At 31.8% G+C, this 26,836-nt stretch overlaps 2 protein-coding genes and 2 long non-coding RNA genes across 7 annotated transcripts in view; 2 read left to right on the top strand and 2 right to left on the bottom strand.

Moving 5' to 3' along the window:
• Positions 1 to 672: 672 nt before the first annotated feature.
• Positions 673 to 1,209, bottom strand: LOC142237756 (uncharacterized). Its single transcript, XR_012722567.1, has 2 exons — positions 1,094 to 1,209; positions 673 to 1,028 (listed from the first exon to the last, which is right to left on the bottom strand). It is a non-coding gene; the product is annotated as an uncharacterized LOC142237756 (long non-coding RNA).
• An 880-nt stretch (positions 1,210 to 2,089) lies between these two features.
• On the top strand, positions 2,090 to 4,769 carry Orc2 (origin recognition complex subunit 2). The gene is made up of 4 exons (XM_075289527.1): positions 2,090 to 2,837; positions 2,906 to 3,739; positions 3,798 to 4,031; positions 4,107 to 4,769. The coding sequence occupies exons 1-4, from the start codon at positions 2,207 to 2,209 to the stop codon at positions 4,307 to 4,309; spliced, it is 1,902 nt and encodes a 633-aa protein (XP_075145642.1). The 5' UTR covers positions 2,090 to 2,206; the 3' UTR covers positions 4,310 to 4,769.
• A 4,601-nt stretch (positions 4,770 to 9,370) lies between these two features.
• Positions 9,371 to 26,836, bottom strand: part of rdx (BTB/POZ and MATH domain-containing protein rdx) — a 358,647-nt gene continuing 341,181 nt past the window's right edge. For 3 of the 4 annotated variants that reach the window (XM_075289525.1, XM_075289524.1, XM_075289522.1), the window contains 7 exons: positions 15,325 to 15,475; positions 15,011 to 15,132; positions 14,771 to 14,932; positions 14,399 to 14,694; positions 14,131 to 14,309; positions 13,913 to 14,055; positions 9,371 to 11,314 (listed from right to left, as the gene is read on the bottom strand). In XM_075289525.1, the coding sequence (XP_075145640.1) occupies positions 11,170 to 11,314; positions 13,913 to 14,055; positions 14,131 to 14,309; positions 14,399 to 14,694; positions 14,771 to 14,932; positions 15,011 to 15,132; positions 15,325 to 15,402 (1,125 nt within the window). In that variant the 5' untranslated portion in view covers positions 15,403 to 15,475 and the 3' untranslated portion in view covers positions 9,371 to 11,169. Of the gene's footprint in view, positions 11,315 to 13,912; positions 14,056 to 14,130; positions 14,310 to 14,398; positions 14,695 to 14,770; positions 14,933 to 15,010; positions 15,133 to 15,324; positions 15,476 to 16,134; positions 16,567 to 26,836 lie in introns of those variants that run through there. The other variant, XM_075289523.1, reaches the window with a different exon arrangement.
• LOC142220410 (uncharacterized) lies at positions 16,778 to 17,287 on the top strand. Its single transcript, XR_012717867.1, has 2 exons — positions 16,778 to 16,893; positions 16,962 to 17,287. It is a non-coding gene; the product is annotated as an uncharacterized LOC142220410 (long non-coding RNA).

The following is a 26,836-nucleotide window of genomic DNA, read 5'->3' as shown; positions in this document are numbered from 1 at the left end:
AACATTTTTCAAAGGATTAGGGTTATATTCAAGTTGAGAAATTGTTGAGAAAATCGCGTTCTCAACAAAAAACAGACATTACCCTCAACACTGAAATTCAACACATTAGCAATAATATCTCAAGTGTTATCCTCAAATTGAAATGCATCGCTACTCAATAATTTGTCAAACAATTTTCGATCCGAGTCAAATTCAAAATTAACATCGTTGCAAATACTTTTCAATCTAAATTTGTATGAATGATATCCCCACTTCAAATTGAAAGTCAAAGCCAAAATTCTATGCATTTTGTATAATTTATTCGTTTTCATCAAAACAAAATATATAATAATACACTACAATACCAATTGATAAATAATAATCTTATTAAACATATCAACAAATAAGAACCAAAAACAAACAACAAAACTTTAAATATCTTAAACATTGTAGGTGGGTATTAAGTTCGAGTTTAGCCGCTAAAATCGATAAAGTGAAAACTAAATTTTTAACAAAAAGGCATAAAATTATAAATATTTGTCGCAAATTTTATTATAACTTGATGGGGAAAAGCCCAACGCAAATTTTCACAAAGTTTGTATTCCTTAAAGTAGATTATAAAAGAAAAGTAATCGTGAAAAAATGACGATTTTAGCGGCTAAACTCGAACTTAATACCCACCTTATTAGTAAACACTTTTGCATTGATAATTTCCTTTCTTTTGGTGTCATAAAACAGAATTAAAATTTATTAACATGCGGCAATTTGAAATTTGGAACGTACTGGACCGCGTGTTAGAATTGATTTCCAGGAGAAGGAATTCACAAAATATCCATTTTAAACTGATAATAGCATATGAATTAAACTGACGATGTGATGCACATTTTCATCCAGAAGTTGTTGATTTCAACAATTTGTTGTTTTTAACTATTTTAATTGGTTGCACTTGTAATGTTTCTGGAAACTTTTTCTTGTCGATAAGCCACTCATTTTTCATTGGTCAGCTTCTTATTGTTTGCAAGAATGTAGTATCCAAAGATTTTAGTTTTCTGCAAAGAGTTTTAAATTTAGTGACTTCTCTAAAGTGTTGATTTAATTTTTCATATTGACGTACCAATTATTATAAACTATTTGAAGCAGTTCCAGTTAATTGTCCACCATTTTTTCATCGGTCAGCTTTTTAATGTTTTCAAGAACGTAGAATCCATAATTTTAGTTTTCTGCAAAGAGATATACATTTAGTGACTTCCTTAAAGTTTTATTTCATTTTTTATTTTTACTTACCTATTTTTATAAACTATTTGGTTATTTGTCTAAAATTTTCCATTTTTTTATTTCTTGCAATTGACCACGAACTTCGTTGCACAAATAAGTATTGAAAACCACATGGTTTTTTCGTTGCATTTTAGGGTAGTGTTTTGTCAAAGTTTTCTCATATTACCTTCAACACCTTTTCAAAGATTTCGTCAACATTTTGGCAAATTGGAAGTAATTCGCAAACAATTTGAAGATGTATTGAAGATGAGCTATTTCAGGTCAAGTTGAATTTATGTTGAAAATTATATTTACCCTCAAACTGAAAAGTTGTTGCATTTGAAAAACGCTATTCCTGTGTTTATTGGGTGGCTTGTTACCTATAAAATCTCCGCTGCTTTTAATCCGATATGAGGCACCCATTGTAAGCACAATAATATTTTATGTTTCTTTGTGTCACCCTGCTTTGATTAACATCCAGTGTGACCATACCTACAAAGTTTTGAAACCAAATCATTTGCCAATTCTTGGCATAAAATAATGTTACAATTTTACGTTTTTTTTTAAGAACAATAACAAAATTTTAATATATTCAAATTTTTGTATTCAATGCTGCCTTAAAAATATGCGTTATTAAAAAAAGAAACAAATTAAAAAAAACTGCACAGAATATTTTTTCAATTAGAATTTTGATTGATTTAAAAAAATGTAAATTTTAGTTGCCCGAATTAGCTATAAAATTAATCAATCGTCATTGAAACCACTAAATATTATTTTCTATGTATGCTAAATGAAAATTTTGCGACTAAATAGAAAATGTTAAATTTAGCTGCAAAACGCTAAAATGGTAACACTGCTATGAACATCTCTGTTGCCAAGCAGTTGGCGCAATTTAGAAACAACAAAAAGGAATTGTAAACATCCTCCGAGATACAATCATCATTGAAGCCTTTACTCGTACTGTGCATTTAAAATGTCAACACCCACTAAATCGGGAATACGTAATGAGAAGGATTACAAAACTCCACAAAAAAGAGTCCCATCATCAAATCTCAAGGCTGTAGAAAATCTTATGCACAACACCAATACAACAACAACAGATGATGATGAGAGCGTTGTTGAAGTATTGGTGGGGAATTCTAGCGAGGAAAATGTTCCTGAGCCGGAACAACGCCGGCGGTCGGGACGAATTTCCAGTCCTACCAAGAAGTTTCTTAGTGGGGACTATGTAGTTGACACAATCACTGGAAAGAAAATTGATCGCAAGAGAACAGCTAAAAACAATGATTTTACCGATAATGATGAGGATGAAGAAGATGATAATGATTCTAGTAGTGTTGATGGAGCAGTGATAAAGCCGAAAGCAGATGAATTAGCTTTATTGCAGGAAGAAGTTGATGTAGCGGGAAAAATGATGTTTGGTTTCAATACACCCAAGAAGAAAGGTGCTATGGTATTAGCTGCTATGAATACAAAAACACCAGCTACTCCGAAGACCCCTAAAACGCCCGGACGTGTTGGTAAGACTCCAGATGGTAAGAGGGCAAGAAAATCCACTTTGGAGCCTAAAACACCATCTCGAGTGAGAAGTAAAGTTAAAACCCGTAAGTATGATGACCGAAGGACACAATACTAAAATCTCGAAAGTAATCATGTCGTTTGTATCTAATAGAAATTGCTAAACTTGTACAAGACAATTCGGGATCAGATTTTTCTGCAGATGAAAGTGATTTTCAGCCATCAGGCAGCGATAGCTCAAGTGAAAATGATTCTTCAGGATCCGATAACGAAGACGACGATGAACCAAAAACACCATGTAAAGGTAGACGCTCTATTGTTGTGCCTATTTTGCCTAAAACACCTTCAGCGGCACGATTAAAGCAATCGGCTCGAGTAAAAAAATCAGCAGATTATGTACCCGAGTGCGAGAGCTATTTTCAATCTCATTCCAGTGGAAAAATTCTCACTTCCGACCATACATTAGATCGACTTAAGAATCCTCGCCTGCCAGCTGATCGTCTATTTTCTCTCTTGGCCGAAATGAAACTTTCGAGCGAGCATGAAGATTCCATTAATGCTATTATGGAAGAATATAAATCATACTTTCCAAAATGGTTGTATATATTGAATGAAGGCTACAATCTCTTGTTGTATGGTCTGGGGTCAAAACGTCAATTATTGCAAGCCTTTCACCGTGATGTCTTGTCCAATCAACCAGTATTGGTTATCAATGGATTCTTTCCAAGTTTAACATTAAAGGATATATTAGACAGTATTACTAATGATATACTAGATGCTGGTATTAGTCCTAGTAATCCTCATGAGGCTGCTGATATGATCGAAGAAGAATTCTCATTAATTCCAGAGACACATTTATATCTGATTGTTCACAATTTAGATGGTGCCATGTTGAGAAATGGTAAGGCCCAATCGATATTATCCCGTTTGGCAAAGGTACCCAACATTCATTTGTTAGCTTCTGTGGATCACATTAATACGCCTTTATGTGAGTTTCTATTAAATGTTCATTAGGTACCTTTATTAATCCTTTTGTTCTTTTCTAGTATGGGATCAAACAAAATTAAGTAATTACAATTTCTCTTGGTGGGATTGTACCACAATGTTGCCCTATACCGATGAGACAGCATTTGAAAATTCATTATTGGTACAGAACTCTGGAGAGTTAGCATTGTCTTCCATGCGAAGTGTATTCCTATCGTTGACCACCAACACACGAGGCATTTACATGATAATTGTTAAGCATCAATTGAAAAACAAGGGAAATCCTAATTACCAAGGTACTGCTAAATTCATTCATAACTGATATGACATTTTTATTTCATAATGAATGTTTTTCTTATATCCCCATTTAGGTATGCCCTTCAAAGATTTGTATTGGAGTTGTCGCGAAGCCTTTTTGGTTAGTTCGGATCTTGCTCTGAGAGCCCAGTTAACAGAATTTTTAGACCATAAACTTGTTAAATCAAAACGGAGCGTTGATGGCTCAGAACAACTTACTATACCTATAGATTCTGCTCTTTTGCAGCAGTTCCTGGATGAGCAGGAAAAGAAATAATTTGTAAGTTATTATTGCTAATTTTTTTCGCCCAAAATTAGGATTAGCATTATTTTATAAGTTTGTTGTATATCTTTTATAAAATATCATGCTACACAAATCGGTGGTTAAAAACTGGCAAAGGCTCAATATCAGATGGTTTGATGTAGAACGTGTTTTTTGAATGTTACAACACTTTTACTAAATGCAATCAAAGTCCGATCTTTGGTTTTAGTTTGTTTCGCCGTATGTAGCATGGTAACAAATAAAAATTTGCTTAATTCGTATTGTCGTATAGAATTCCTTATCCTTAATGGCACTTTGTAGGGGCCGTCATTTTTTTTTATATTGTACCAAAGTGTGTTAATTTTTGTTAATATACGAATTTTGTATTATAGTTATTAAATTAAATCGTATAGATTTAAATGTTTTATATTCTCAATTTTGCAATTTAATATATGAGCTCGAGTTCAAGATTCAAGTTTTATTTTTCCTTATTCAATATTAATTTAAATGCATTCAAAATTTGAGGGAAAATTATGGGGGTGGATTCTAGTTATGACCATGTACATTTTTCAAATCATTGGCCTTCTGATGGTGTTATTTTGTGTACAGCGTGATAAAATCAAGTTTATTGGAATTTCTTTGTTCTGGGTCGCGTAAGACAAAAAGGTCAGACAGTTTACTCGGAAAAAATATCCTAAATTGGAACATTGATAAACGAAATTACTGTTAGTTGAATTTTTCCGCTATTCCACACTAGAGGCGCTGTAGTTGATTTTTTTATACCCTAAACCACATAGTAATCAGGGTATAATAACTTTGATCTGCCAAAAAATGTGCCTACCAGAAATATTGATTTTAATATATATTGATATGATCGACTCAGAATCACCTCCTGACTCGATCTAACCCTTGGCGTCCTTCCGTCTGTCCATGTATTAGTTGTTCGCAAGATTACGGTCGCAATTATTAACCGATTTTGATGAAATTTGATACAAGGTGTTTTTGTTTTGGCACAAGGAAATCGGATCAGATTTAGATATAGCTCCCATATATATGTATCGCTCGATTTCGATAAATGGGGCCAGATTGCGTTCATTTACTAACCGATCAGCTTCAAAATTGCCACAAAGTAATCCTACTTACCATCCTTTAAGTGTGCCAAATTTGATCGAAATCGGTTCAGATTTAGATGTAGCTTCCATATATAGGTATCGCCCAATTTTTCTAAATTTGGCCATAAGTCCCTTATTTATCAACCGATCTTACTCAAAGTTGTTTTACTCTAATCTTCTGTAGTACTAACTATATGTGCAAAAAATCATTGAAAACGGTTCAGATTTAAATATAGCTTCCATACATATGTATCGCCCGATTTTCCAAAATTTGTTCATAATAGCCTTATTTATTAACCAATCGTAACTCAAATTTACAACAAAGTAACCTTCTGTGGTATTAACCAAACCTGCAAAATATCATCCAAATCGGTTTAGATTTAGATATAGCTCCCATATATATGTAGCGCCCGATTTTCAAAAATTTCTCCTAATCTCATTTTTGGCCATAGTGGCCTCATTTATTAACCGATCTTACTCAAATTCCGTATTAGGTAATCTCCCGTTATATCAAGCGAACCGGCAAAATATAATCCAAATCGGTTCAGATTTAGATATAGTTTTCTCTTATACTCTTATTTACTCTTACTCTTATTTATTAACCAATGTTACAAATTGGGCGAATTCCTCCTATTTTAATAATGGACTCAATATTAGGGACATACTAACTCTGTAGGTGCAAAATCAACTATAGATCCGAATAGCAGACATTACTGTTCAGATTGTTCTTAAATATGGAAATGTGGTTTATCTCTCGAACCTATACCAATGATACCCCACATATGCTTATGTTTACTAATTCAATAGGGGTGGTTTAAGGTATTATATAGTCGGCCCCGCCCTACTTTCTAAAGTCAAATTTGGCTTTTCGCATAATCGTTACTTTTTAGGCAAAAAAAAAACGCGTGTCTGGCTATTGGAAGAAGGGCAATATTGGTCGGTGATTCGATTCTTGTTTTTGAATGGTAAAATGATAAGCGAAATTAATCAATTTTTGGATATTGTGTACCGTCGGTGATTATTCCCCAACGATGATTAATGTCATCTTGGTTTAACAAGTTTCAGTGTGGTCCCCCATATCAGGGCTTTAAGGAAGTCGGACAAATGGAAGTTCTTGAGTTCTTTTCTCTGAAATACGTTTAGAAAATTACCTCGATGAATCACAATGACCTATAGTGGTCTAAGTGAACAGTAATTCGATTCAAGAACTGTTGTTGGCAGGCTGTTGCATACTAGTGTCGAAGGCGAAACGATTCCGACCACAAATTACACCTGGGTGTAACGATTCGACAGCCTTGTCACGTCATCTGCCCATGCCACGGCAATTTTTAATAAGCTCCGCGGTAGAAAAAACGTCCTCAAATCACTTTCCGGCAGCACTTGAGGTGTGTACAAAGAAACCTTATTAACTAACAATTGGCCAGAACGCTGCCCTTAGAACTGCAACTAGATGTCACACTTCTGGATCACCTTTATGTGGAGTTAAAGACCATCCCTGTGCATAAACACAACTACATGTTGTCAAAGCCATATCTCCTGGGTTGTTATCGCAGTAATCATCCAAACCACCATCTCATGGATACACAACCACCACCCAGGAACGTAAGGGTTGATATACATCATTTTGAGCACAAGATCCAGTGCTACGAAAAAGGGCCTCTAGATCAAACAGCGTACCAGGCAGGTTTAAATAGGAGGATACTGTAGCTGAAGCGGTAAGAAGCTACAAGGTTAATCCTGTTCTCGGAGTCCGACCACCGCCCAAAGCACCGAAGGAAAGAGACCTCCCACGGTAGACTAGGGTCGTTTGAGCCCAATTAAGATCAGGCAAATGCAGCCGCCTCAATTCCTATCTATCAGTGAATGATTGCAGCCACATGACACGCGTCGACTTACCACCAGATCACTCTCGATACACCCCACCTTATTCGCAGAGTTACTCGATCTTGCTACAAGCTGAAGTACCAAAGCATATAACATAAAAATTAGTGAAATCACAATAAACTGTTACAACAACAACAACAACTAATGTCATATTGGTTTAACAAGTTTCAGTGTGGTTGGGTTTTAATGATCTTTGTCCAAGTGACCCAATAAAAATCTTCCATATCGTAGATTTTGGTGGACCGCTATAGTAGACACTTGGGTCATATCTTACATAAAATGTTGGGAATGAGGCATCTAGCGGTGCAACGGGTTCCATATTTGCTCACTCTGGACCACAAATGGTGTTGCATCTGTGGATTTGCTCGCCTTCGTCAGGGCTTTAAGGAAGACGGGAAAATGGAAGTTCTTGAGTGACTTTAAAGGAGACCACCTCAGGAAGACGTTGCGAAAATTACCTCGAGAAAACACAAGGGACCTATAGTGGTCTATGAGGACAGCAATTCGATTCAAAAATTATTGTCATTCTCCACAACCCAACCTATAGAACAGTGTACTTCACTCGTCTAACATGCTCTGAAGCGAAGATTTTCTCATCTGCCGAAAAAATGATGACTTCCGTTTTCTGAGAATCGCAAGGTGCCATCAAAATCGACACCCTGTAGAAAAGTGAAATGACCAAAGGCTGTACTATGCCGAATTATTGGATTGATTTTGCGCTGAATAGCAGAAAAGCTAGCCCAATTGGCTAAGAAAAAGTGCGATTTCACTATCACACACAAAAAATATTTTTTGCCTTCAATCACGAAAAATGTCGTCAATCATAGAAATTATAGTATCAATTGATCCAATTAAAAAAAATACAAATACGGTGAAACCTCTCAAACTTGGACACTCTGAAAACCGGACACCTCTTAAAAGTGAACAGTTGTCGACAGACGTTTGCTATATTAACACATTAAAATTAACCTCTCATAAGTGGACACCTCCCAAATGTGGACAAAATTTAGGAGACCGTGAGAGTCCACCTTTGAGAGGTTTCACTGTACTATTAATTTTTGTCATTCGTTTTTGTTTCAATTCAAAAATTTGTTGTATCAATTAAATGTTAATTGAATATTTTTTTAAAAACCCAATTAAGACTTTAATTGGAAAAAGTTTCGTGATATTTTTTTCTGTCCATTACACACTGGCTCATGAAGATTCCATTAATCATAAACACCCTCAAATTGAAGTACGATCTGCGATCTCTTTCAGACCACTTTCTTCAGATTCGGACCCATGAATCTCATTGTTGTTACTAAACTGGAGAACTGCTATCTTTTTAGTTCCTCCTCAGTCCTAGTGGCATGGAAATCTACTGGATATTTTTCAGTTAAAACTAACCGGAGAGAAGATATTTGCAAATTATTTTCTGTTAACTGATAGTTAATGTCTAACGGAGCCAGTTGAAAATGACCGTAAATGTTAATAATTTTGAGTAGGTCCTAAACCTTCAAAAGACATGTGCTTGATGTCATTATTGGGGTCATTGCTATATTATTTCATTAATCCGAGAAACTCCAAATAAAAAGTCATAGTTTGTGTTTTTTTTTAGTTTTTTTTTTTTACTTTCACAAAAGTGTTGTTTTCTTTTAATATATTCTTTAAAAATCAATTTTTATCTTATGTTGCTGTTATTGGTTTTATGGTTGGTTGATTGTTGTTCCATTTTTTGTTTTAATAATAAGATAGCTAATAATATTAATAATTAATATTACAAAAAAAAAATATTAAATTTCTTAAAGAAGCTAATAATAATAATAAACATTTTCACATATGAAAAAATAAAACGAAATGAAACGAAACGAAAAAAATTAAAATAAAAAAATATATATATTATACTTATAATTAATACAATTAAACAAATTATCAATTAAAAAAAAAAACTATACGGAAAATATTTAAAGGGATAGAAAAAACATACAGAACAACTTAGAAAATAGAATACAAAAAAATAGAATTTTTATAAACAAAAGGAAAGAAAAAAAGTAAAATGAAATAAAAAGAAAAATATAATTTAGACAAAGAAGAATGTCAATTTTGTTTTAAAGAAATAGATTTTATTTAAAGTTATGTTGTGTTTGGGGGGGAGGTAGGGTTTTTGGGGAAGAAAATTTAAGTGATTTACAAATTTTAATTAATTTCAAATTCATAAAAAAATACAGAAGATAATTTTTCGGGGTTTTTGTTTATAGTTTGCAGGAAATAAAACATAGTATTATTTGTTTTGATTTAACGCTTAATTGGCGGGTTGGTGTTTGTTTGTTGTTTTTCTTTATATATATGTTATAGAAACGATAAAAATAATAATTAAAAAAAACGTCTAAATTATTTTTATATTTAGTATTAAACATTACTTTTGGTTAAACCAATTATTAAATTAACAATAAAAATATAAGTATAAGATTAAAACACTTTATTTTATGCTGCTTGCTTGCTTGTTTTCTCTAGTTCTTACAGTGTCTCTATACAAAAATGATATAATAGATATTACAAAAAAAAAAAAAAACTAAATATTAAATTAAAAACGTAAAAAAGAATAAAAAGCAAAATCATAAACAATTTCATAATACAAAAAGTAAAAACAAACTAAATATTACTTACAAATTAGGCCATATCAATAGGTAAAGTTAAAGAGAATCAAACTGCAAGTCAATGTGTTTTTTTCACAAACAAAAAATTAAAAAATGGTGGATATAGAAGTGCGGAAGGGGAAGAAGAAAAAGCTAATTTTCTTGTCTTCACATGGTCTCTACATTTTCAATTCAATAGCCCTTGGCCTTAAGCAACAGTTTTCAATTTTTGAATCACAACAGTAATCAGTATTTGATAGATTCATTCATAATGGGAAAAATTACAAGAAATCAAGATCTACTATGGCTTAAAAGCCAAATCCTGAAGATCCAAGTTAGGATTTTCTCGGGTAATGAAGGTGGGGTTTGCGGGAGGGGGCGGTAATTTGTAAACGGAAGGTTCGATCTATGCTTTAAGATTAATATCCTTCTATTCTCTAGGTTTTGTATAACACATTCATGATATTTTGTATTATTATAATTATTATTTTTGTTTTTTTTTTTTTTTTTGAAAATCTACAATCCTTAGAGAGAAAATAGGAAGAAGTAAATTGCAACCGAAAACCCAAATTTTGTTTTAGAAAAAAATACTATAGTTACACAGACATTAGATTATTTTGTTTTTTTTTACTGTTTTTTTTTTAATGTTCATTTATGCAAAATTGCAAATTTTATACGGGGGGGATTTCTACATCAAAATCCATGGAGAAATTTTTAGATTTTTAAACATGTGTTAATGATAATGATGATGATCTTCGTGATGTTGTTTTTGCCACATTAAAATATCAAACATTTTTGTCAATTTTATTGAAAACGAAACCATTGAGAAAATCATTAGACCTACTTTTTGGAGAATTAAGAATTCATACATCAAATACTGTTTGTATTTCAAAATGTTGCTTAAATTAAAGACATTTGAATAAATTTTAAAGGACAAATTTTTACTATGATTGCTGAGACGACTATAACTATTGTTGTTGGTGTTGTGGTTGTGAATTTTGTAGTAGTTGTTTTTATAATAATAGAAATAATTATAATAATAGTATTTGTTGTTGCTGTTACTGCTGCTGTTGTTGTTGATGTTCTTTTTCTTGTTGTTGTAGTTGTAATTGTAGTAGTAGTAGTTGTTGTTGTTGTTATAATTATAATAATAATAAGAAGTATAGTTTTGTTTATTATTATCTCTATTATTATAATAATGTTTTTGTATTTCTTGATTATCTATGATGTTGTGTTGGTATTGGTGCTGCACACTATTGAAATTTCAGCTCATTTTTACACGTTTCCTGGGTGGTCCAATCGGTGGGATTTGTTGTGTTGCAAGCGCACGAAATGCCTCGGCAATTAAATGTGAATGTGTTGTGATCATATTTTGCCATCCTTGGGTTTCCATAACATCGGTGGCATGACTATAAGGAAAATAAAAAAAAAAAAAAAAACAAATTGTATATTAGTTTTATGTTTCAAAAGAATTTTAAGAATGCTTATCTAAGTCTATGAGATGTTGCCACTCGAATAAAAAAAAATAATCTACCAAAATTTTATGAAAATTCTACCAATTAAAAAAAATATTTTAAGTTTTTTTTTTATCAAATTTTTGTGGTCGGTATGGAAAAACAAATATTTTTTCTCTTAAATATTCTTTTCTTCTTCAGAAGTATTTCGGAAATAAAAGGCTGCCTTTGTGTCCTCAAAATCCCCTTTTAATATTCAAAAATAATACTAAAAAAAGTGAACTGATTTCACGAAACTTCCGGTGGAAGTGGATTGTAGAACACCAAAATCATGGAATTGATTCACATTCACCTGGAAGTAGATTTGCGAACATGGGCAAAATATTTACTAAATTCGTATTTCTCAAAAATTAGTTCATTATTTCTTTAAATTGTGTAAATTTAACTACAAATGCGCCCAACTTGAACTTGGTATGGTACTAAAGAAATTCTTGCAATTTTGAACTTCAATTTCTTCCTGCAAACTACAAAATTTTCTTTAACAAGTGAATGTCTAATAAATTTTCTTGAATTTGTCGAAAAATGTTTACTTATTTTTATGATATCGGTGTGATGTCAGTGTTTGTAAAACTGTATAGTTAAAATTTTTTAAAAATAATTTACTATAAATTTTCTAAAAATAATCTGAAAATTAATTAAAACTGTTCCTCCTGGTGGGTTTTTTTTTTTTTTTTTTTTTTTGAGGGCATATAAATATTGTGAATGTCTTTAAATTTTCTTGAATTTGTCGAAAAATGTTTACTTATTTTAATGATATCGGCGTGTTCGTCAGCGCTTGTTAAAAAAATCTAAGAATTATCTAAATTTTCTAAAAATAATCCAAATTTTCTAAAATTAACCAAAAACTTTTCTTCCTGCTTAGTTGTTCACTGTTTTTTTGAGTGCATATAAATATTGCGGAAATTTCAGTATAAATATAAATCGTATAAAAAAAGTAATAGAAGAGTAATTATAGTATATCTACGTCGGAGGAGTGTATTTTGAAAAATCTACCAAACAGTAAAAAATCTACCATTTTTTAGTAGAATTCTAACAAATGTTGCAACCGTGGATGTATGCCATTATTAGTTTTTCGCTTTTGCTCACTGAAAACTTGATATTTTTTATGCAAAAAATAAAAGTTTATCCAAAACTGTTTAAAAAATGATTTCTATAAAGAATCTACGTAAATATAAAAATTAAAAACGTGGCGAAAAAACATAAAAGAAGATAGACAAAAATGTTCCAATATTAAAAAAAAAATCCAAAAAAAAAAAAAATGTGGAAAATTTTTGCAAAAAAAATGTAATAATTTTCTTCTTAAATGCTATCATTGAAGATAAACTAAGATACGTCCCACAGACAAATGTTTATCTTCTCCGTAACTTTCTAGATTTCAAGGGATATAATAACTAATCTTCATAAGAACTAAGAAAAAAACAATGGACAAATATTTTCCACTATACAAAAAAAGAAAAAAATGAGGAAATTTTTTGCAAAAATAAACATCATATAATTTTCTTTTTAAATTCTATCAAAAAAAAATTAAGAAAGTGGAGAAACCCGTAAAAAAGATGGACAAAAATTTTCCTATATTAAAAAAAATAATAATAATGTGGAAAATTTTTGCAAAAATAATTTTCAAATAATTTCCGTCATATATTTATCTTATACGTAACTTCCAGTAGGTTTAGATTTCTATGCACACAAAAAAATTTTTTTCTGATTCAATCACGAAATTAATTGATCCAATTAATTTTTAATTGAAATGTCTTCAATCACAGAAATGATAGCATCAATTAAAAAATTAATTGAAGGCCAATTAAAAAGTTAATTGATCCAATTAAAAAATTAATTGATGCTATTTTTTTTTGTGATTGATTTTTGTTTCAATTAAAAAATTTGTTGAATAAATTATATTTTTAATTGAATATTTTTTCAAACTCTATTAAAATTTTAATTGGAAAATTTTTCGTTAAATTTTTTTGTGTGTGGTTTAGGATTTCAAGGGGTATAATAACTAATTTGCATAAGAACTAATTTTCCTAAAAAATTAAAAAAAGAAGTCGAAAATATGGACAAATATTTTCCACTATAGAAAAAAAAAACACACACACAAACACAAAAATTGCAAAAACAAATTGTGGAAAATTTTTGCAAAAATAAACATCAAATAATTTTCTTCCTCAATGCTATCATTGCCAAAAAGTTTCATTTCCTATGTCAAATAGTGATAATATATGACATCTGCTCAGTACTATTCATTGGCTTTAAAATGAAAATAAAAAAACAAAAAAATCTTTGCCTATTGTTAAATATAACAAACAAACAAAAAAAAAAATGTGTCATGCTAATCCGTATACACAAAGTGGTGGATAAACTAATTTTTCTTTATCAATGTTAAGGCAAGAAAATGAATGGATGCTCTATATTTGAACATACATACAATACTTATATTTTCTGACAGCAACAAATAAATAAATAAATTATGCTATTATTTGTTAGACTACTTACGTATTAATAAAATCTATCGTTTGTGCTTTTAATTGATCCGCACTATGGAGATCGGCTAATATTAATGTTTCAGCGGCTGTTTCAACGGAGAGATTAACGCACAGCGCTTCCTCACACATTACTTTCAGCTTTTCCAAAGCATACTATATAGTAAAAAGAAATGAAAAGTATTAAAAATGAATGCAATGCAATGTAGCAATAAAAAAAGTGTAACATACCTTATCAGCTGCTGCTAAGAGATCATCGGCCATTTTATCTAAATTTGGCGCTTTGCCAGTATAAATAAAACGTAACATTTCCTTTAAAACTTCATGATCAACATCAGTTATGGCGACACGATTCAATTTACGCTCCTCCATTTCATGCTCAAACATGGCAGCAAAAACATCACTACGAGCTATAGAAATTTGAAAAACAAACAAAATTGTGTATGAGATTAGCTATAAATATGGGATGCTTTTGATAGATAGATAGTTAGATAGTTACCTGCCAAAATTGCTTTATGTGCTTGAAATTCACGGCCACCTACGGCTAACGTTACATCACTGAATTTCTCATTGTCAAAGAGGTTACCCAAATCTTCACTTAATTTGCATTCGGGCACTTTGAATTGTACAATATTTGATTGGCCAGATATATTAACACTATCGGCCACAACACTAACTTCACAGAATATTGTCAATTTGTCCTCGGGCAAAAGGCCATTTGCTTCATCCAATAGGAAATCTCGTCGTATGAATTTTTTGAAACCCCAATCTTTGCCTTGTACAAAACGGTATGCTCTGTAAAATAATAAGAAATAAATTATTTTTAGAAAGGCCATTACATATTTGGTTTTTGTTTTTATTAAATATATACCTCTGTGATTCCATGGCTTTGGTTTCTTCTCTTTTAGCATTTAATATTGAAAATTTAAATTTGGCTCTAACTTCTGATTTATTGCAGGAAACTAATAATAAATATAGCGATAAATAATCTTTACTTTCTTCATCTAGACCTTTTGGATTGACACGTAAACACCTGAAAAAACGTGGAAGAAAACAAAAGATTAGTTTAGACTAAATCCTCCAGTGGGTTTTTGATATAGATAGAATTTACCATTTTAGTTTGTCATTAGCACCGGCGGAAAATGTAGAGGATTTCAAGACTTCACCCATTTCCTCACGACAAAAACTAAAATTATTTATGGTCCACATATAGCTAAATTTAACCACTTTCACCTGTAAGAAAACAAAGATGGGGGATAAGGATTATTGTGATAATCCCAAAATGGAAAAAAGATTTACTAGTCTCCTTAAGAAATACGATAGCTATTGTTTGAAAAAAAGTCTTTCTTTGAGGATTAAAGATCTTTGGCTATCATATTTCGTTTAGAGATTTTGGTCTTACGGTTTAGCAAAAATTCCACATACCTGTGTGTAACACCAGTTTTCAGCAACCGGTGTATTAACTTCCGGTAAAGGCGGTGAGGGTACTCGACTAACCGCCATTGTACTACTGGATGCGTTTAGGTTCGATGTCACTCTAGCAGTTTGACTTGCCTGACATTCGTTCACCGGCAATCTGGAAGAAAAAAAAAAAAAATAAAGTAAATTAGAAACGATAAAAAAAAATGTAGTAAAAATAAAAAAAAAAACAAATATTATTATTATCAAAGAATGATTAACTATAAATTAATTGATAATCAAATTATTTAGGCATAGGGTCAATAACTTTTGTAGTTAGTTTGGAATTATTTTTTTTTTATTCATATTCATAATTTATTATGGTTATAAATACATTTTAAAAATCATTTCATTTGTTTTTATTGTTATACACAAATTTGATTTCAAAATTAAAGCTAGGTAAAATGGAATTTACAAGCCCTAATTCAAAGTCGCATTTCTTAGGATATGGCCTTTTTCATTTTTTTTAAAGTCTGCATATTTATTTCCTAAAAAAACTTTGTTCTCAAAAATTTTAAATTCTAAAATTATTCTCTCTTAATGTGGAAAAATCTCTCGATTCTAGAGAACAGTCCCAATTCAAAGTCGAAATTCTTAGGATATGGTCTTTTTTCAAAAATTCAAAGTCTGAATATTTATTTCATAAAAAAATTGTTCCCAAATTTTTTAAATTCTAAAATTATTCTCCCCCTAATGGCGAAAAATCTTCCAAATCAAGAGCACATTTAACATTTTTATTTTCCCATTTATTTCTAAATTAGATCATTGGCCCCTCACCTTGGCTGATATACCAAATCCATAATGTTACGATCAAATTCGATTTTTATGGCCGATGAGCCACCAGCTGATGAAGGTGATGGATATGAGTTATTTGAATTTAATTCAGGACTAGATGTAGAGGGTGAATAATCTGATAGAGATGATGTTGAGGGCGATGAATAAGACGACGAGGGCGGTGGTGAAGACATTAAATTTAATAATTTTAATAAAAGCGAATTGTTATCCAGTTTGATGAAGTTTGATAACCAACAAAATTTAAAGGTAAATACGAAAATAAAATCTCGAATGTATTTAAAAAAAAAATTAAAACAAAAAATTACACAATCATTGAACAAGACAAATCTTTGTTAATTAAAAAAAATTGTAAAAGCAAACGATTAAAATATTAACACGAAAACACTTAACAACGAACACTAAGTGAAAAACAATTAAAGGAGATTGGGATGGAATAATGCAAAACGACGCGGTCTGGATTCTCTCTTTTTTTCTGGATAAGTTATTGTTTTTGCTTGGCAAAAAACAGTTAAGTTTATACGAAAAAAAAAGCAAATTGCATTAACTGGATGTTTAGAAAGAGAAGGCAGATGATATTGATCTCAGATATCTTCAATTTGTGTGGGGAGGGGGGGGAGTATTTGCTGTATCGATATTTTTCCTAACTTTATCGATATATATTTTTTCGTAGATTTCTTTTATAACAAAACGTTTCAGTTTATTTTTTATTTCTTTAAAAGAATTATTTTTCACGTCTTTAAGGTATGCTAGTCTTTGGTTAACTGAACTCAATATTTTTCAAAACTCTAGCAATTCGAAATTCACCACAGCGTACAGGAAACAAAACTGTTACAGTAACTGATGATGGTGATGATGATGATGAATAGATGAAATTTTCCGGGATCATTTCAAGGATTTCCATTCAGAAACAAAGAAAACTCAATACTAAGAGCAATATCCTGGCAAACACAATGCACTTAAGCTATAAGGGAAAAAGGCAGATGTAAATGGTATAAACGCCAGCCATCGAGCAAACCAGTCACTAGGACCATTGTGTTCACCAAAAATCCATAACGAAAGATTTTCAAGACTTAAATGAGTGTAACAATTTTGGAAAAATATACAACAACAACAATAAAGTGATGAGCTCAAGGTATATGTATATGATATTGTCGTTGCTGTAAACAGCAATAACAATAGCCAAAGACCTTACAAGTCAACAACAACAACAAAAATACATCAAGGTGTTATAAAATTTGAAACACCAACACAATCACCACCACCACCACCAAAAAAAAAAAACAAAACAAAAAAAATGTCCATTTTACACACACTATCACGTGATGCCAAGGCAAATAAAAGTCCTTTTATCTTTAAACATCCGTTTGGCCTTCTTCTACTCTTAAACACAATCATCATCATATCACCTTAGTTTTGGTTCCTTATTCATCTTGGAAAAATATTTTGCTTTAGTGTTGAATTGCAGATATTTTTCCCTTAACGATCTCTCGAACCTCAAGGAGACTTGAAATGGCAAGGATGCATTGTGGCGGTGGTGGTGGTGGTTGTAACTGAAGCTGGTGATGGTGGTGGTAGGTATGGCTAATGATGTTCATTGCTTGCTTTGTATCTATGCGAACGTGTGATGACATCAAGGTATTGTTTATTAGACGACGGTGGCAAAAATCTTGAAATGTGTGTTCCAAAGTGTCATCAAGGTGAACAAACTATAGTTCGGGTCATGATGTTATGGTTTAAACAATTATGCTAGTTGGAAAGTGGGAACAAATGAATGCAAGAGCAAAGGTGTTACACAGATTTGACCATTCCCCAAGTAAATTATTTACATCAAATGTCAGTTATCCATTCATGTTTCACATTTATAAAATAAGAACAAAAGACTTGGTTAAAAGTATTAAAAATATGTTGTAAAGTTCAATTTTAAAAGCCTGATTTATAGAAATGATCCTCCAATCAAATGTAAACAATAGACGATCAGCTGTTTTACGGCAGATGTTAAAATGTCAAAAGCAAAGTGAGAGGCAGCATTATAAGTAATGCTGTTTTAGCGATTTTGGAACATTTGCTATGTGTAGGGAATATATAGCAGTGTTGCCATTTCTAGGTTTACAGTGCTATAACAATCCCATAAGCGCTGAGATTTAGTTTTTATTTATATTTATTGTAAAAATAACCAAGCCTTTAGGCCAATATAAAATGAATAAAACTCACATACGCGTATTACTTCCAAAAGCAGACCAATAAACATAGGATGGACATTTTGTATTTAGATAATATTGTTAGGATGTGTATTCCATACACAGAAAAAAATTTCACGAACATTTTACCAATTAAAATTTTAATTGAATTTTAAAAAATATTCAATTAAAAATTTAATTGATTCAACAAATTTTTTAATTGAAACAAAAATCAATCACAAAAATTAATGGCATCAATTAACTTTTTAATTGGATCAATTAACTTTTTAATTGACTTTCAATTATTTATTTAATTGATACTATCATTTCTATGATTGAAGACATTTCAATTAAAAAATTAATTGGATCAATTAATTTCGTGATTGAATCAGAATTTTTTTTTGTGTGTAGACAAATAAATAAATTATTAAATTAAATAAATATCGATTCTTTGTTGAGAACGCGATTTTCTCAACAATTTCTCAAATTGAATTATAGAGTAATCTTTAAAAATTGTGTTGCATTTCTCCAATGCTTGTGTTTATGGGGAGGTTTAACTCAACTAGTACCACGACTCTTTTCACATTTTTGTTTTTTTTTTTTGTATAAAAAATGGTAAATATTTTTATAAAAAAACAACCATCACATGATATTTACAAGAAAAGTGATTTGAAACCAATCCTAAAAATCGTATCGTAAATAAATTATTAAAAAAAAAAACAAAAAAAAAACAAAAAAGAAAACATGCAGCTCTAACAAGAAACTCTTTAGTTCAATGAAATATTATTAAAAAAAGTAACAAAAAATTTAAAAAATCCGTTTTACTCTTAAATATTTATTAAAAAATATTGTCTACCATTGACATAGGTCGTCAATAGAGAAAAACCAACTTCAATACGAGTCTAACATAATACATATAAATCGGATTAAAGTGTGGCCAAGATAAATAGAAACGCCGGTAAACGCATTTTTTGTTAGACCACAGTTATTACTCTCGCTCTTTGTGTCTCCTACTATAGTGAAATTTTATTGTTGTTTTGTTCTTTTTGTAAACATAGAAATGATAGACAAAAACACACCACCTTGGCTTAAATAAAGACAAAAAAACAATAGAAAAATTTTTGAAACAGTATAGCACGTTTCATTTGTGGAACTCGGTAGTAAAGGCAAGAGGCCCGATTGAAAGAAAGTATTAGTTTATGGATATTAACAGTAGTGGGGGCAGCAGCAACAGCAGCTGGTTAGGAGACAGATGTATGCATACTTTTGTCCGAGATTAATGACATTTTTCAATAAAACTCACTCATCGACAGGAGATATCGAACGTTGGAGAGTTTAGTTGTGCGATAAATTGCATTATAAGGTCATTCTTCGGACAGAGAATGAAGCCGCCGAGACGCACCGCCAATTTTAGCCGCCACCCACCAGTTTTTGCCAGTCGACGCCGCCGCCGTACAGGTCGACTCGTTTCGACTCAAATTTAGCCGCCAATTAATCAAAAATATTGATTTCAATCAGAAAAAAAATTATTAATAATTGTTGTATTTTGTCAAAATGTTAACTTTCCACCCGAAATCAGTCAGTATTAAGTTGCTATAATAATTTTGCAAAAATTTAGCTCCGAAAATTTGAATGAAATGCAGAGAATGAAGCCGACCCATTTTTGTGGGCGGCGGCTAATACTAATTTTTTGCCTCCGGCGGCAGCTTGATGGCTAAGCCGATATAAATTTGTCTTATCGACGGCGGACAATTATCCATAATAAAATCAATTTGATGTTATCCGAATGGTAATGAGATTAGTTGTACAACCAAACTTACAATCAAATTTTCATTTCATTTACATTTTCTAAGCTAAATGGTTGCAAATGTATTATAGAAACATGATACAGATGGATTTTGGGTAGAAAGTTAAACATTTTAACAAAAAACACAACAATTATTAATATTTTTTCTGATTTAAATCAATATTTTTGATTACTTGGTGACTAATTATGAGTCGAGATGAGTCGATATATTCGGCGGCGGCTTCGGCTGGAAGAAACTGGTCGGCAGCGGCTAAAATCAGCGGCGCGACTCGGCGGATTCATTCTGTGCTTCGGACAGAGAATGAAGCCGCAGAGACGCACCGCCACTTTTAGCCGCCGCCCACCAGTTGTTGCCAGTCGACGCCGCAGCCGTATAGGTCGACTCGTCTCGACTCAAATTTAGACGCCAATTAATCAAAAATATTCTTTTAAATCGGAAAAAATTATTAATAATTATTGTATTTTTTGTAAAAATGTTTTACCTTCCACCCACAGTAAATCACTATCATGTTGCTATAATAATTTTGCAAAAATTTAGGTAAGAAAATTTGAATGAAATGTATATGTGATTGTAAGATTGGTTGTGCAACTAATCTCTTTAAAATTCGTGTAACTTCAAATTGATTTATAATGGATAATTTTCCGCAACCGAATAGATAAATTTATATCGGCTTAGCCGTCAAGCAGCCGCAGCTGGAAGCAAAAATTTAGTGTCAGCCGCCACCGACAAAAATGGGTCGACCTCATTCTCTGATCAGAGAATGAAGCCGAGTCACACAGCTGACCATTTTTTGCCAGTCGACGACGCCGTATAGGTCGGGTCGCCTCGACTCGAATTTAGCCGCCAATTAATAATAAAATGGGTCGACTTCATTCTTCGTGTCTTCGGATAATCTATATTTGCAATATTTGGTTCATAGAACGAATTTTTTCATATTAAGATTGGTTGTACGATTAATCTCTATGTCGATCTTGGCTATTTAATACAGTTAAAAAAAAAAAATCAAGCCCAGAATAAATTCGGATGCAAAAATATTTTTACATTAGAACTTTTTTTTTACTTATTTGCGAATTCCTCATTAGCATAGATGGGTTATATATGGTATTTCTACAAAATAATCCCCCCCCCCCCCTTAATAACAATGAACTGCTATTTGTTGCAATTAATTCGTTTTGCCCATGAATTCAATTAAAGTTTTTGAAAGGCCAACAACTCTCACATTTTTTTTTTTTTTGAAATTCACCTCCTAATGTTGATGATCTCTGGGAAAAGTCTTTAACAATTTTCACATTAATATGAATGTAATTTATCCATTTGGTTAATACAGCTCAATTTCATTCACTTTCACAAGTCAAAACAGACACACGAGCAGCAGCTGCATAAGCTGTAACAGTAGCAAAAAAAAATGAAGCATATTTTCAATTATTACGCAAAAGCGAAACCATTGCCTTTTTTTGGTTTGAGCTGTAAGCAAAAGTGAAAATTACAAAAAAAAAAAAACGAAAAGATACATATTTTCATCTGAAAATATCACTTTATGGTACATGACAATATTATGACTATGACAAGGGGCCACGACGAACGACAATGCTGAAAAACCTCCTGAAAATGTTATTATCTACCAATCCATCATGATGAATGGAATTTTTCTGATAATCAACATACACAGGAAAATATCATATGTGACACCCATGCATGCATATGGTGGGTATGGATGATCATGCTTAAATCACGATATCATTTAAAAGAAAACCAAAAAGCCCCATAACGTTCGTTGTCATCAACCATATATATACAAAAAAAAAAAACACAAATAAATATAAAAATAATAAAATTAATGTTACCCACCACACCATGGTACGTTCCATCGTGCCATGTTATAATGTTAACAATATTAACAAAAAAACAGCAAAACAAATGCTCAACAACTACTATGAAAATCCAGTCTTGTGGCTTTGCTTAGTTACATAATAACAAAATTAATTCGAAAGTTTGAATGGGGGGCTATTTTCGAAATGAAACCAAATACAAAAGCAATCATTTCGTTAAACTTTCATTGTGGAAATAAATAAAATGTTGCTGCAACGGTGAAAACTTTTTCCAATTTAAAATGGATAGCAGAAAATTTAAGACAAAAAAAAAATAGCACCAATGGTAGGTATATTTAAATGTTTTAAATAATTGTATAATTTAAATTTCCCCCCAAAAAGGAACCATAAGAAAACTAATAATTTGTGATGAATTTTTAATTTGTGACAAACTTTAAACGTTTACCTTTTACTACATTCAATTAGGCCCTTTTTGTATACATCAATCACAATAACATATTATTGTGACTCATCTCATTTAAAATGTTTTTACTTAAATGCACTTTTTTTATATTAAACAAATTTATCTTAACCAACTAACTATTTGAGCTACATAAGATAAACTTTCGCGCCTGAATGTAGTATCTCTAAGTGAAATGCTACTCGAAAAAAAAAGAAAAGCGGCGGATGCAAAACCAAAGATATTGAAATGAAAGCCTCTCCTCAAACGAACAAAAAAATAAATGATATGTCATGTGTGTAAAGAAAACTAAAAAGTGCTTTAGGAAAAATCGCAAACAATTTTCCTCTTTCACTTATTAACAGTAACAACAATAACAAATGAAATACATAGATACTACAATAACCGGCAAAGAAATGAATTTTCCTTTTGTTTAAATTACTATCAAACCCAATAAGTGAAGATAAAAAAAGAAAAAAAAAACTTTTGAAGAAAACAAAACGTATGCATTTAAATTTAATGAATAACAAAACAACAATAACAACAAACAAAGATATAATGCAAAAATAAAGCTTTTCAAAGACCAAGGGAAATTTCATAGTGTGCTGGCTGCGCTGTCAACTGTAACGATGACGTTTGCCGTTGTTATTGTGATTCATCCATCGTCATTGTGATCAGCAATGTGGCATTGGCTACAATACAGCGTGAAACATATAAAGAAACGATACTTCTTTTGGGATTTTCCTCCTGTATGGTTGGATGATTTTGTTGTATGTTGGATATTAGGAAGATAGCATGATCATAATTTGACATATGGATACATTTTATTTTTGTATGGTTGGAATTAACTTCCGGTATGAAATTTGTGAAACTTTCGAATAAGCATATCCAAAGATAAAAAATATATATATGAAAAAAATGTGTTTCCTTGTTTTATAGGTACTTCAGGTTTACAAGATTTGTTGTTACATGTATGACATACCATATCCGAGATATTACTACAGCCTCTGACAATTCTGCGTTGTATTTTTTGTCAAATTATTAAACTTTCCCCACCCAAAATTCGTCAGTATCAAGTTGCTATAATAATTTTGCAAAAATTTAGTGCAGAAAATTTGGAATGAAATGTAAATGTGATTATTAGATTGGTTGTATCTCATTACCATTCGGATAACTTCATGCGCCGTCCAGACCCGAGAATGAAGCCGTTGAATCGCGCCGATTTCATTCGCCGCCGACTATTTTTGCCAGTCGACGCCGCCGCCGAATATATAGACTCAAATTTAGCCTCCAATTAATCAAAAATATCCATTTAAATCAGAAAAATGTATTAATATTTGCTTTATTTTTTTTCCAAAATTTTGAACCCACAATCAATTTCACGCCGCTTTAATAATTATGCAAAAATTTAGCTCAGAAAATTTGATTGTAAGATTGGTTGTACAACTAATCTCATTACCATTAGGATAACTTCAAATTGATTTTATAATGGATAATTGTCCGCCGCCGAATAGACAAATTTATATCGGCTTAGTCGTCAAGCCACCGCCGCGCCGCGGTGGGAGGCAAAAAATTAGTTTCAGCCGGCTTCATTCTCTGGTACTGTCTCTGTTTCGAAAAAAAAAACATTTTTTCGACATTTGGATACAATTGATATTTGAATACAATTTTTAGGAATCAGCTGTGATCCGCCAATTATGATATTCAAGTGTTAGTCAAAGGTGAAAGCAAAATTTTTATTAGAATTTTTAGTGAAATAATTTTATTAGGGTCGATATCAATCAGCTGATCGCATCTCTAATATGTTCATCATAAGTCATGAACATCTGGATCACCATAAGTCATGAACATCTGGATCATTTTCCAAAACGTTTAATATGAACGGTTGTAATGGAATTGATAAAGTTGTGTTAGCTTAATGGTAAAAGTTTCTTTTTTTTGACTAATTTTTTTTTTATTTAAACAAAAATTCTTCAACAACGATACCTTCCAGAGATACTTCTGTATTATCAGTTTATTTTCTCTGGCCAAAATTAAAAATATTTCTTAATGGGCTTAGGTCTTCTTTTAAAATTTCTTTAGCTCCCTAGCCCCCCCAAAAAAAACTTAAAATAATCAAAATAAGAGACATTCGAAAAATGTGAAATTTCTCTGGTTTTGATTATTTAGTGTGTCGCCATGGAGGAAAGCATTCTTTGTTTCTTTTTGTTTTTTTTTTTACTTTCCAGCAGCAGCTTCCAATATCAAATACATTTCACTTTAATATCGATCTGTGTTAATCTTAAGTGTCGTTTTGACTATAACAACAACAAAAACAATAAACTTCAACTGCGGCCACTTCGATGAATACGAGGTTACATTGGATATAAACAATAAAAACAAAAAATAAAAGTCTTTCACCAAAACCATCGTCTGTCCATGCATTCGTGCCAAAGTCTTTCTCTTCAAATACAACACCAGCAACAAACAAGCAAACAGAAACAGCACAAAGCTCCATGCATATGGGGAGTAAAAAATATGTTATTGTGTATGTACTTCTACATCTCCACCTCGTTTAGTATGATCCGCGATCTTGTCGTTGTCATAGTTTAAATTCGTTCTCTCCCCCCCCCCCCCCTCATCATGTACACGTTGTTTTCTAGTTTTGTCGTTGTAGTCTGCATTTTGTTTTTGTATTCAACATTTTGAGGGAATGAGGTTTGACGTTTGTTTTTGTTTAGAAAGTAGCGAGAAAGCCCCAAAGAAAACAATAATAATAAACGACAACAACAACAATATCGATAAAAAACGCTGTGGTACAAGCATAATAAAAAACGCATGTGAAATCGCCTGGTTTAGCTGTGGGTGTACGACTGAAGTGGGGCAGAAAGAGATGTGGGGATTACAAATTGCATTTTGAGAAAAACAAGCTCTAGAAAACGCCAGAGCAGAGATATATAAGAAAGAGAACAAATGCTATATGTTAGACTTGACTCTAATGGTCATTCAACAGTTATGTTAAATAACATTTAGAGAGTATTCCTATATAGAGAGAAAGAAATCACTGCAATTGCTTATGGCTGAACCTTTGGAGCAGTGCTGCCGCTACTACTTCAATCGAAGTAGTTTGCTTCATTTTCACAAAATTTACTTCGTCACTCCTTCTTCCAAAAATCTGCTTCACTTTTTCTTCTGCTTCAAATTTTAAAAATTTTCCCCATATTACCTAATTGTTTTTCCTATTCCTTTAATTACGATGAACAAAGCGGTTTTAATCATTGAATTATTAACCGATGTGGACCAATTTTTTTTAGAGACCATATACTTACACCATGTACCAAATTTCAGCCGGATCGGATGAAATTTGGTTCTCTTAGAGGCTCCGCAAGCCAAATCGGGGGATCAGTTTATATTGGAGCTATATTTAATTATGGACCGATGTGGACCAATTTTTGCATGGTTGTTAGAGATCATATGCTGAAACCATGTACCAAATTTCAGCTGGATTGAATGAAATTTGCTTCACTTAGCGTCCCCGCAAGCCAAATTTGGAGTTCCGTTTATATGGGAGCTATACGTAAAAGTGGACCGATATGGCCCATTTGCAATACCATCCGACCTACATCAGTAACAAATACTTGTGCCAAGTTTCAAGTCGATAGCTTCTTTCGTTCGGAAGTTAGCGTGATTTCAACAGACGGACGGACATGCTCAGATCGACCCAGAATTTCACCACGACCCAGAATATACTTTATGGGGTCTTACAGCAATATTTCGATGTGTTACAAACGGAATGACAAAGTTAATATACCCCCATCCTATGGTGGAGGGTATAATAAAATGAATTCTATTGTTTTGTTTTCAAAAATGTATGCTACTTCAATTTTATTCAATCTACTCCACTTTTTTCCAAAATCTACTTCACTCAATTTTTCACTAGCGGCAGCACTGCTTTGGAGTAACAGAACATTTTAATAGATCATCCAGCTGAGAAATTATGTTAATAAAAAAAATTATATAGAGAATGTTAGATAGAAGGCAATGCATAAATTGTAGTTAGAAGATGACTGTGTATGGTTGTATTCTTTAGTACGCTACACAAATACGCCACCGTTTAGGTTTGCCTTGGCTGAATGACATGGAGCGTTTATACGTTTTATTTGTTCATAATTTTCCTCTTTTTAATTAATAGTAAAAACGAAGTGGCTTCATTATATTTATGAATATAAAGTAAGAGAGTTTTTATTGTGTCTTCTCTTATAGATTTACAATACGTTTGTAATTATTCAAATTATTTCAAAAAGTTATATGTTTTAAATAGCCCAATCGTTTCGAAAACCTTTTTCGCCTTCACAGCAATATTCAATTATGAAACACCTACACAAATGATGGTGACGCTGATGGCACTGGTGATTATGTGCATGAGTTCATGCAAGAGCTCACGCTTTCTTT

The sequence above is a fragment of the Haematobia irritans genome, chromosome 1 (genome assembly GCF_050003625.1).
Source record: "Haematobia irritans isolate KBUSLIRL chromosome 1, ASM5000362v1, whole genome shotgun sequence".
NCBI classification, from domain to species: domain Eukaryota; kingdom Metazoa; phylum Arthropoda; class Insecta; order Diptera; family Muscidae; genus Haematobia; species Haematobia irritans.
Note: the sequence above shows the minus strand (reverse complement) of the source record. Positions and strands in the feature narration are given on the sequence as shown.

What these genes read in the sequence shown, in the direction of transcription:
- Orc2 (XM_075289527.1), top strand. Translation starts at nt 2,207, where the DNA reads ATGTCAACACCCACTAAATCGGGAATACGTAATGAGAAGGATTACAAA. An exon ending in GAGAAGTAAAGTTAAAACCC is followed by an intron (nt 2,838 to 2,905) that starts GTAAGTATGATG and finishes TGTATCTAATAG; the next exon opens with AAATTGCTAAACTTGTACAA. An exon ending in GGGAAATCCTAATTACCAAG is followed by an intron (nt 4,032 to 4,106) that starts GTACTGCTAAAT and finishes ATCCCCATTTAG; the next exon opens with GTATGCCCTTCAAAGATTTG.